This window comes from Musa acuminata, chromosome BXJ2-8 (assembly GCF_036884655.1).
Source record: "Musa acuminata AAA Group cultivar baxijiao chromosome BXJ2-8, Cavendish_Baxijiao_AAA, whole genome shotgun sequence".
Taxonomy (NCBI): domain Eukaryota; kingdom Viridiplantae; phylum Streptophyta; class Magnoliopsida; order Zingiberales; family Musaceae; genus Musa; species Musa acuminata.
Window position 1 is genome coordinate 1742946 of NC_088345.1, and position 11621 is coordinate 1754566.

The 11621-nt window shown below is 39.8% G+C and overlaps 2 protein-coding genes across 3 annotated transcripts; one reads left to right on the plus strand and one right to left on the minus strand.

The window, feature by feature from the left end:
* Nucleotides 1–3183: 3183 nt before the first annotated feature.
* Nucleotides 3184–5745, minus strand: LOC103994052 (uncharacterized). The gene is made up of 5 exons (XM_009414320.3): nucleotides 5114–5745; nucleotides 4606–4663; nucleotides 4408–4525; nucleotides 4185–4302; nucleotides 3184–3709 (listed from the first exon to the last, which is right to left on the minus strand). Exons 1-5 carry the CDS (start codon nucleotides 5669–5671, stop codon nucleotides 3656–3658), a joined length of 906 nt encoding a protein of 301 aa, XP_009412595.2. The 5' UTR covers nucleotides 5672–5745; the 3' UTR covers nucleotides 3184–3655.
* A 3694-nt stretch (nucleotides 5746–9439) lies between these two features.
* Nucleotides 9440–11621, plus strand: LOC135618574 (receptor-like cytoplasmic kinase 176). 2 transcript variants are annotated; one of them, XM_065119555.1, is made up of 6 exons: nucleotides 9440–9683; nucleotides 9840–10165; nucleotides 10243–10378; nucleotides 10454–10596; nucleotides 10676–10799; nucleotides 10979–11621. In XM_065119555.1, the coding sequence occupies exons 1-6, from the start codon at nucleotides 9620–9622 to the stop codon at nucleotides 11437–11439; spliced, it is 1254 nt and encodes a 417-aa protein (XP_064975627.1). In that variant the 5' UTR covers nucleotides 9440–9619; the 3' UTR covers nucleotides 11440–11621. The 2 variants fall into 2 exon arrangements, with proteins under 2 accessions (XP_064975627.1, XP_064975626.1); XM_065119554.1 differs by having other exon boundaries at nucleotides 10243–10596.

The following is an 11621-nucleotide window of genomic DNA, read 5'->3' on the forward strand; positions in this document are numbered from 1 at the left end:
TTTCTACACATGTATACATGCAAGTGGACTGTGCTATGGAACAACACAGAAGAGCCAAGATCTCACTAAAGCCCATGCATCCCACCAAAAATTCGTTGAGAAAACTTATGACCAAGGCTGGTCGTAGAATAACACTCGCTCATGCCAAGGAGTTAGAGGAAGAGGAGAGAGAGATAGAGTAAATTTCGGGAAAAAGTGAAATGGCCAAAAGCAACCATGTCCTATTTCTTACGAAAGCTCCATGCTTTAGGGAATCTGGGTTTTCGTCTCTTTCCCAAAGACCAATGCCGTCTCTTCCCATCTCTTCTTAGCTCTTAAGAGAATAAAGTTAGTCTGAGGCTATGTACAGATAAAAAGGAAAAGAAAGAGAGAGAGAGAGAGAGAGAGAGAGAGAGAGAGAGACCGTTGTCAGATGGAGGTGTGACAGTAGAAGATTGAAACATGAGAAAGGAGAGAAAGAAGGCAAAGCAAAGGGCGTATGTGTACACTGTGTAAGGGGGCTCGGAAATCCATGCATACGATGGTGTATGGTACTGTTATGATGGTGTGGGGGTTGCACACACACATACCTGAGAGAGAGGTGTTCTTCTCTTTTGGGGAGCAGGCGTGGGGGCAACTTTAGCTTTATGAGTTGGTCCTCTCTTGCTCGGTGAAAGAGGATATTCCTCACTTTGCCTCACATGAGCCCTATCATGCATGCTTATAACTAATATATACTCTTCTGCCATCCCATAGATACAGATTGGTAAGAAGATGCTAGGCAGATCTTCCTCTATGATTTCGCTGCGTGTACCATCTGCTGAATTGCATGTGGAAATGTTAAATAAGAAAAGGTCATGGTAAAAAGAAAGAAGAAAGTGACTCATGCCTCGAATTCAAAATTATCTATAGGAAGCAGATGCATGGGGAGAACATATATCAAAGGGGTCTCTGAAAGTTCCTATATGATCTGCCCGTCAAAGATCCATGTAACACGGATTTTAAAATCATGAGCCACATGATTGATTAAGAAAAAGGCTTTCACAAGGTATGATTTCTTTCTAGTTGTGAGCATTTCGGAAGAGATACATCTTGAAGAAATACAACATCACTCAGAACCTTTAGCCATACACCAACCCGAATCCAATCAAATAATATTATGGCACACCTGCAAAAGAATATGTTTCAATCTCTAGTCTGATAAACCAGTGTCTAAAAGTCTAGTAAAGGGTTTAGCTTTCTGCTGGCAACTATATGCTGAGGGACATATGACACCTTACTTAATAGTTTCTACTGCTTTACAAGCATCCTGAACTTTCCTATTCTAGCTTCGGTAATTGTACACTAAAATCCATCAGCTCACTAGAAAATGCTTTGATTTGGGGGGATGAATCACACTCTTGGAACAAATATGAATAGTAGTAGCACGATGCAAGTCATCTGCCAGCTGGATGATATGTTCCGGTTTTGACATTAAGACAGACAATATATGATCCATATCAATAAAAAACTTGATAAAAATCTGAACAAGAACAAGAATGCATCATGATATATGATGCATGTGCATAACCTCATGTATGAAACAACATCATCTGATTAAAAATGACCACAATCTATTCTATCAAAAAAAAATTCTGATCCATCAGATTTCAACCAATGGATGTTCAACAACTTAGTTTCCTAAGAGTGATTTGCTTCGTAAAATCATAAATTGCATCCCTGAAAAGGCATAAGATTTGACTCTTATAAATTTGTTCTACTTCCTATAACACATCAAGAAACAATGGAAAGGTTCTATTTTATATTTTAATTGACGCATATTGTCACTCCGCACCATTTAGATGTGAGTCTCCATCTATTCTGTCTGAAGTCTAAATTTATGCTCGTCTTTGACCATTCTACATGTACTGTTGCTTATCTAATGATGTATGAACAGAATAGCACTGCCAGAGGCAAAAGGAAGGCAAGGCAACTAAAAATATTTCAGAAAAATACATCTGAACTACTAAAGCATGCAGAAGAAGATGGGCTACGCACCTAGCAAAGCTCTTCTGTCATTGTTGATTTGATAGTGGAATCTTGGATAGTTGGGGTTGCTTTGAAGGAGCCTTCACAGTGATGAGGACAGGGTGTGAGGGTTTTTGGAAGATGATGGGATGTCTGAGCTTTTCCTTTTGTTTATCTGCGTGATGCTTGGTTTTATGTGCATCATCCCTCACTAAACCAAGCAGGAGCTGTTTATTTTAATGATTCTTCATTCTAAATGCATCATCTTCCACTAACCTACAGGAGGAAGGATTTTGTGAGGGCCAGGCATGGATGTTTCCAATCCATCAATGCTGGTTGTAGGAATGAAAACTTACATGTAACATGGTGCATGCTGATCTGATTAATCTGGTCTATTTTTCTAGCTATTGTCTAAATCCATATTTTCAAGCAAGAAAGGTGGACTATGCTCCTAAATCAGACGGAGAAATTTACATCGAATCTAGTCAGGGATCAACAAGAGCTCCTTGAAGGCAATAGCACATCAGAGTCAAAAAGATAAAGTTGACAGGGAGCAGCAGATAAGCATACCCTTTATTATTGCACACTGCTGTTGATTGCCAGTTGCCTTTGTAAAGCTACATATGCTTGTAGCCGCTGTTGCTTTGTCTGTTTCCCCCAAAGCGTAAGTCTGCTCCAAAATGACTAGAATTAGCTCTTTCTACAGGGCAAGGGTCCTCTCCATTTAATGGATATTTATATTGGCAATGGGCCGCCGAGAATCAAAGTGATGCACAGCCCACCACAACTTCATGGTAACTATCACTAATGGTTGATTTACACTTGCTAATTCCTGTTAATTACATAAAAACCTACAATATATATGGCAGAATATATATGGCAATTGCATTATCAAGCTTAAGCGATATTTACCTTGACTGATGAATTAACTTGTGGGCGATCATGAATGGAACTCTGGAACAGTGCTTTCCACTGTTCCAACTGCTGTTATATCTTGGACAAAGAAGTCGGAAGTTCTTATCATTTCATCACATTGCTGCAGTTTCTGTATCCGGAAGCAACTGTCTGACTTAAAAAAGAAAGATGATAATGGCCAGGCAGAAGTTCTTATCATTTCATCACATTGCTGCAGTTTCGGTATCAGGAAGCAACTGTCACTGGCAATCATGAGCCTCAGGACACAGAAAAAATTACATAATGAATTTTGATCTGTCATTATCCAAAAATGAACATGCTCATCATTATTTTTGCGAGAAACCATCTGAGGTAAATAAAGGAAGAGTGAGGCATGGAATAAATGAGAATTGCCCCTTCTTTTAAGAATCCAAGCAGACGGGCAAGTGATAATGGCCAGGCAGTAGTGCTCTGCACCCTTGGATCAAAAAGAAGAATATATAGCTCAATTCTTACCATTTATCATTGTCAGTTACATGTTCCTTCCAGCAACACATGAATGATTCCTGGAGATGTTTATCAGCAAGCTAGCTGACCATATCTCAGCTTTTTCCGTAAGTACTTTCCATTACGAAAGGATATCACTTCTTCTTTACAGTCGCTCTCTTCCCTCTCCAAAAAATTGATTAGCAGCTTCGTGTCATCCAGATCATTATGATTTGATAGAACTTGTAAGAATGCAACATTGAGTTACATCTTATAACGACTGTTTTACTTAGTGAAGACCATTGACAACACCCGGTCGGTACTCTCCAATTCCAAGAAGATCCTAAGCAAAATAAGCTCTTGTTAATTAGAATTGAAAATAATGGACTCAGCCACTAATCATCACATTTTTGAAGTATTTATTACTGATAAAACAGTAGCCTAGTGTTTTCTTGAACTCCCACCTTTTTATAACTACTGGAGTGACAATTTTACAGGGAGAAACACAAAAGGAAAACAGAAATTGTTTGAGCTAAGATGTGAAAACAAGGATCAAAACTCATTCCAGATGTGAAAGCACGCAATATATGGATTCTAATTCTAAGTAAAGATACTGCTGAGTTACCATTTCTTTTTCTTTTTGGTTGACTAGAAGTTTATGCAACCAGTTTATTCACATACTTATTCCACACTTTCATCAGTTGAACCTTCATACTAAGTTATCATCGCATAACTGTTAAACTAATTGTGGCAATGACAGGATGAGTGATAAACCAGGAATTGCCAAGCATGTACACTGAAAATAGCAAGGTGCTTACTTGGCAAGCTTTATTTTTAGCTCGAGTTTCAGCTGTACTAGGAATGTCATGGTTTGGTTTCAAAAACTTCTTCTCACGCCGGTCACATGAACCCCAGCCATCTGCGAACCTGCCGCATCTAGAATCAAGAACAGGGGAGAAGACATCAAGACTAAGAACAGGATTGATGAATCAAACAAAGTACAAGCCAGTAAAATAGTTAGTTTCTTGTGACAGGACATACTGCATATATGCACGAACAACAAATTCAGCACGCTGAACATTCCTGTTGTCATCAAACTCAATGGACTTGTCTCTAATTTCAAATGAGAGATTGAAGAAAAATGAAATCTTTCTCCATCCTGAAAAGAAAGATGAGATTAAAATTGTTAGAGATATGATAAGAAGCCTAGTTAAAATAACTAAAGGAAATTCCGTCTACCTGACTTCTTAATAAAAGGATTCCCGTGTATCATGGTGTAGTCGGATTTTTCTAAAATCTGGAATAAAAAAATATACAGAAAGTAAGTATTTAGAAGCAATAGTTACAGTGTGAGTAACAGCCATTTCTCATAGTTAAAAAGATTAATCCTGAAATATTAGACTCGTAGCCCCGACGGGGTTTTGAAAGCCTACTTTGGAAAGAAAGATTAGACCTCCAAATTAAGGTAATTCTAGTTTGGTTTTGATGCAGCATTTGTAGTTCTATGTCATTGTCATCGAGTCATCGACACTGACACATATACAAGAAAAGTGAATCGATTAATTCCTTAGTGATCAGGAACAACTTAGGTATGTAGTTGAAAACCGAGACGTACTACGATCAGCTAAAGCATACAACTACCGAAGAGATCGTTCGATCAGAAGCAAAGATGATAGCAAGAAAAATCTAGAACAAGACGTGCCATCTCGATGTAAGGAAGAGCAAGAAGAAAGAAACAAGAATTTACCGCCATTGCTGTGTTCTGGTAGTGCTTAAACGAAGACACCGAAGGGAACCGGCCACCCAAGCTGTGGCTCATGTTCTCCTTTTCCTCACTCTTCCATCCGTCAGGAGGTGGGCTCTCCACCACCGGACTCCCCGACTTCGCCACGAACCTTGCCTGATCCGGCGACCGATAAGACGGTGACGAGACTGCCACCACCGGCGGCCGCTGCGGATGCCTGACGACGACCATCCGGCGCTCGTCTACCACCGTCCCAGATTCCACGAACCTCGCCATCTTGCGGGGCCGGAGATGGTCCCAGTGCTCCTCCTGCACCACCTCCCCGTCCGCCGTAACCCTAGCCACCTCGCCTGTCACGCGCAGTTGCCTAGGGTTTCTGAACGACTTCGATCCCATCGGAGACGGGCTAAAGGCGAGGGGGTTGGGGCTCTTGAGGGGGAGGAGGGGATTCCGGGATCGTGAGGCGGCAGCGGTGTCGATCACGGCCCAGAGCTCGGCGTCGTCGAGATCGGGATCGTCCATGGGGAAGTGGAGGCCGGAGGGCGGAGCCCCGGCCGACATATGCGGCGGTGGGGACAGCGGAAGAGTTGAGCGATCGCGGAGGCGGCGGGGGTTTTCGAATTTGAAACAGGAGGGCGAGGCGGTCACATTCGCTCAAACCTTGGCTTTACCCGTCTTAGAATTGGGAAGAGATCTGATCCGACGGTCGAGATTTCTCGATCATCAGATTAAAGAACGTCAGAACCGCGCATCAACTCTTATTATTCGCAAATGCCTCTCGGTAATTGTTATTTTCATAATAGGTCGTAAAACAAACCTCTTCGAAGATTACTATTTGCAATTTTTTTACTATACATAATATTTATTTGTATTTTTTTTAATGAATGCTAATATCATCTTTTTATTTTTCCTCGAATGCTAATAGCATAATGAAATCAATATGTTTGAGCAAGGTCGGATGATGTCGATTGTGAAAGCAAGTGATGTCACCTCTAATTGTACCATATCGACGAGAATCATCGCATGGGTATCAACGATAACGATAACGAACAAATATACATTAGCATTAGTGATGAAGATGAGAGTTCACAATAATGATATCGACATTAAAATAAGAGATTATAGAAGAAGAAAAAAAAATCGATAATACTTAAATTGTAAATAATTTATTATTAAAGAGATTATGGTTAGCAAAGATTATTAATAGTAAAAAGGAACCATGAATAATAAACTTCTCACTAATTTCATTTATATATTTTTTTTAATAATATAATATGAGTACTAAATGCTAACCACTCTGCTATCGTTTCCTTATCTTCGTTTAAACGAGTTATGGTGAATATCCCAAATCACCAACTAAACATGATTGACTTTGACCTGTTTAGCTCTGACCAGAAGGCACCAACGACACAAGAATCTTTGATCGTCTCGTCCTTTAATGAGACAGGATTTAGTTTTGACCTCTTGGCTTTGACCACAACACGGCATCGAGATCTCCTCCCCATCTCCCAACCTTATCTCCACAGCGCACCGTCGACATGTTCTTTGTCATGGAGCTCACGGACGACGACGGAGTCGGCAGGAGTAACAAGCCAAGAGAGTCAAAGTGGGGCTGTCTGCCTCGCCTAACCAAGCGCAGCAGAAGCATGGAGGAAGAGGCCGAGTTCTCTCACATGGAGACAGAGCTCTCATGCATGCAGCTGCGCCCACCAGTACTGTCTAGCTTTCATCTGTGATTTCAACGATGGCCTGTTCATGCATGATATCGACTACTACTGCACCACAGGCAAATGGGCGGATGGCAACGAACTTAATGTAGATGGAGAGTTTGGGGATCAACAGATGCTGCTCTTGAATTATTTCTGCTGCTTGTTTCGATCCTGGCTTCAACATCAGTGGTCTTTCAGGTCATCCTCGTGAGGTGGGCCTGCAAGATGATTCAATCATTCGAGGCCGAGACTGCTGCTGCAAGTGGCAGCCCTCCCTTTGACATCTCTGCTCATTCTTCTTCCTTCCCAAGGAAAAGACAATGCAGAAGAAGACACACAAAAGTAACAAAGTCTAAGCTTTTCTTTTCCCGCAGATTAAACTACATTACTTGCCAATTCCGAATAATTCTACGTAAATATAATTTCATAATGTGAGAGTCACGGGATGAGATTCGTGATGTGCTAGTGGGAAAGCTTTGCCACTGCTCTTCAACAACCATTCTTTTGTTGCTATCTAACCATGTCGTTAATTTATGAGGCTCATGCTTGACTTCTTGAGTTGTCTGGGGTCGTCTTCACACTGGTGCAAACAATTCCCAAGTCAGAAAGCAATGGCTTGGCTAGTATACCACCCCTTGAGCATATCGAATGGGTGCGTCATTGGTTCTTACTAATACGAGGCGGAGGGACGTTGCATATGTGATCTTATTTAATTAAATAAAATATACTATAAATATGGTTAGATTTTAATTAGGCTTATAGGTTAATAATTTTTTTTTAATTATAATAAAATTTCTTATTGGGATGACTTTGATGAAAGAGTCTTCCCTAATTATTTATTCTAGATCCTTTGTTATCTTCCAGAAACGTAGGGACTACAGAAGACATATTATATATCTATTCTTATCTTCACTCAATCCTTATTTTTACTTGTATAGTAGTCTTACTAAGAATAGGAAGAAGAGAGAAGACGAGTCTAGTTTTATATAATTGCTTCTTTCGAATTAAATGTTAGTGCATTTGTAAATTGAGAAGAAAAGTATTATATCGAAAGGTATATATCTTGATCTTGATTTATTGTTGTTATTTGATTTTGATTCAGGCATTATTTTTTTATATAATAATAATATAATTAAAATTTTTATGCTTACAATCGGTATCAGAGCCTATTTTGAAATCAAGTACCATAGATCATAAAAGCATTAGATCTGTTTTGTGTTATCATCCTTTATTTACGAAGGGTGATCTAATCTATTTTGTTTATCCCGTTCACCTTAGTCGTATGCTTGTGAGCAATGGAGGATGTTGTCGGACCATGGTCAGAGGGCTACCATGGGCAACTTGCGGCAACAACACTACGAAAGGTTTGCTGGTCATTGGCCCTACCATAGGTGGAGACACTGTTGCAGTTAGCATCATAGCAAAAGAGTGATAACCCTATTTAGTACGTCACATTAGAGCATAATGGCATTGTTATGTGTACTAGTGATGCTACGATCAATGACTACATGACATGATGACACAATAAAAGGGTAGCGACCATAAGATCGTGACAAAATAGAGGCGTTGTATAGGGATAGATTACCATGGGAGAGAGTCACGATAATGGTCGAGCCCAACCAAATGGCTACTATTAGTTATTGGTTGAAATGATAAGTTTGAAAGGATTATATACTTGAAAGGATTATATACAGTTTGAAATGATAAGTTTTTCATATGTTGATTCTATAAATTACCTCGATAATAGGATATTTATTATATGATTTATATTAATTGAAGGGATAATTTTAAGAATAGTATAATATAAATTATATTAAAAAAATAAAAATTAATTTTATTGTATGTTTTGAGGCTACTAATTAAGCTTTATGATTGTGAAATTTTATCTTAAGACTTGGAGTAAAAGACTAATAATGTTATGACACACAAAAGAAAGTATGACATTAATAATATATAATTATTATGATTTATATTAATAATGAGACTTAACATAGTATTATTATATTTATTTAACTTATTAGATTATTTTATAAATTCATGATCATGTATAAAATACTTTTCAAAATTTTTAGAATCTAATTAGATAAAAATATTTTTAAATATTTTTTAAAATTTTATTTATTATGATTTTAATTTTTTTTATATCTTATCAAGTAATGCATCAAGAATATTAGATTATGTTGTTCTATCTGTTTGATTAGATATATTATATTCTGATTAAGATTATCAGATAATAGAAAAAAAAAAGTTTAATTATGATAAAAAAATTTAATATATATTCCATTGTTTATATTGATTTTATAATATATATATATATATATATATATATATATATATATATATATATATATATATATATATATATATATATATATATATATATATAAAGATGTGTTTATTTATTTTTATATAATGTTTCCTTCAAATGGTATGCATGATGTTAATATGTCGTTATTTGATTTTATTCTGATATTAAAAAAATGTACATAATAATAATATAATTATCATTTTTGTACTTATATAATTATAGAATTATATATTTGGCAAGTGCTGTCTTCTCTGCTGAACGAAGTCAACCTTCGTGATATTAAAAGGAGCCACCTTTCACACCCTCTTCTCTCTTCTAGTGTGACCCCTCTCCGATCAGAGCTTTCGTTCGGAGTTGGGCAACAAGCGAGCTGGTCGTGGTACGCTGAACCGCTTCTGAGCTCTCATTCGAGTCCTGTTGTTCTTGAAACGCTGCTTACTGGGATGCTGATTTGAAGAGTGGGAGGGAAAGGAAGGTGGTTCCTGTTCGTCCATGGGGAATTGCTGGGTTGCAGAGGTCAAAACGGACAGTCCCTCGAACATCGTCTTCGCCTCAGGTACTAGAAGTGTCATCTTGATGCTTTTGATGCTTTCAATAGGATTTTGGGTTCTTTGGCTTTCTAATGTTGGAAAATTGAGAGTTTTCTGTTCATTTGGTGGGCTTTGTTGACAACACATCTTATTTACTTGAAGACATTGAATTGGGATCGTAGGAAGGAACTCTAAACATGGAAGCAAGAAGGGAACTGTGTTGAGTGCTTCCAGCAGAAGGGTGTCTGCTTCCTCTGTGCCTCTGACCCCAGGGAGCGAGGGCGAGATCTTGTCATCGTCCAAGCCCAAGAGCTTCACCTTCAGTGAACTCAGAACTGCCACCAGGAACTTCCGGCCGGACAGTTTGTTGGGAGAGGGCGGCTTCGGTGCGGTCTTCAAAGGATGGATCGACGAGCACACGTTTGCAGCAGCCAAGCCGGGGACCGGATTAATAATCGCCGTGAAGAAGCTCAACCCGGAAAGTTTCCAGGGCCACAGGGAGTGGATGGTGAGTGCTGCATCCCGAAAAGCATCAATGAGTTTTTGCGTTTTGTAGCTGAAGAGCAACTTCTTTAAATCTTGTAGACAGAGGTGAATTACCTGACTCAGCTATCTCACCCTAACCTCGTAAAGCTCATCGGGTACTGCCTGGAGGACGAACAGAGGCTTCTTGTGTATGAGTTTATGCCTCGAGGAAGCTTGGAGAATCATCTCTTCAGGAGTAAGTGGTTTGTGCCATTCTTCACTGTCACTCATCCTATTTGCTTCGATGGGTCTCAGTTTGTGGGTGTTGCAGGGAGCCCATACTATCATCCACTCTCTTGGAGTCTACGGATGAAGATTGCTCTGGGAGCCGGAAGAGGACTCGCTTTTCTGCATAGTGACAAGGCAAAGGTCATCTACCGTGATTTCAAGACCTCCAATGTGCTCCTCGATTCGGTATGTAGTCGAACGCCTTCTTCTCAGTGAGATGGCCATTCATTCGATCAGAGAATTGATCTTTCTTCCGTGCATACAGAACTACAATGCAAAGCTATCAGATTTTGGACTGGCAAAAGATGGTCCCAGCGGCAGCAAAAGCCATGTCTCGACGAGGGTCATGGGGACATACGGATATGCTGCGCCCGAGTACCTTTCCACCGGTAATGCTTCTCTTCCATGACCAATAAAGATTTTGCTTCTCACCTAACTGGTCAACGCATTCAGAGAGCCTCCTCGACTAGCTAATCAAGCATGCAGCTGAACAATAACAGCAATCCAGCTTAACTATTAAACTGTTTTACATCTATAGTTGTTGTGAATGAACTATTACTTTTGGCAGGTCATTTGACTTGTAAGAGCGATGTTTATAGCTTTGGAGTTGTTCTTGTTGAATTGTTGACCGGTCAGCGTGCGATCGACAAGAACCGGCCCTCCGAAGAACACAATCTGGTTGAGTGGGCAAAGCCATATCTCGCAAGCAAGCGAAGGGTCATCCGCATCATGGATTCCAGATTGCAAGGGCAGTACTCGGTGGCAGGAGCGCAGAGAACAGCGGGTCTCGCACTGCAGTGCCTGTCCATGCAAGCAAAGCGAAGGCCATCCATGGATCAAGTGGTGATCGCATTAGAACAGCTTCAGGATGCTACAGACATGGAGAGAACCCCTAAGACTGAACTGAAGTCAAGCGGCCACAGAGGCAGTGGCCGCGCACATAATATGCCTCGCCGGAAAATTTCGGTGGATGTCGGGAACGGAAAGGTTGCTCGTCCAAGGCCTGCAGCTTCCCATCTCAACGCTTAGGAGCAATAGCTACCAAGGGTAGATGAGATGAAAAGAGAAGAACACTAGGCAATGTGTTGCACTTAGCAAGCAATCTATCTGTGTCAATCTTCATCTTCATCTTCATCTGTTGTGTACAGATATTCTTCTTGTTGCTCATCTTTTCAGTGTCTAAATGGCTTCCTCCACTGGAGACTTTCTGA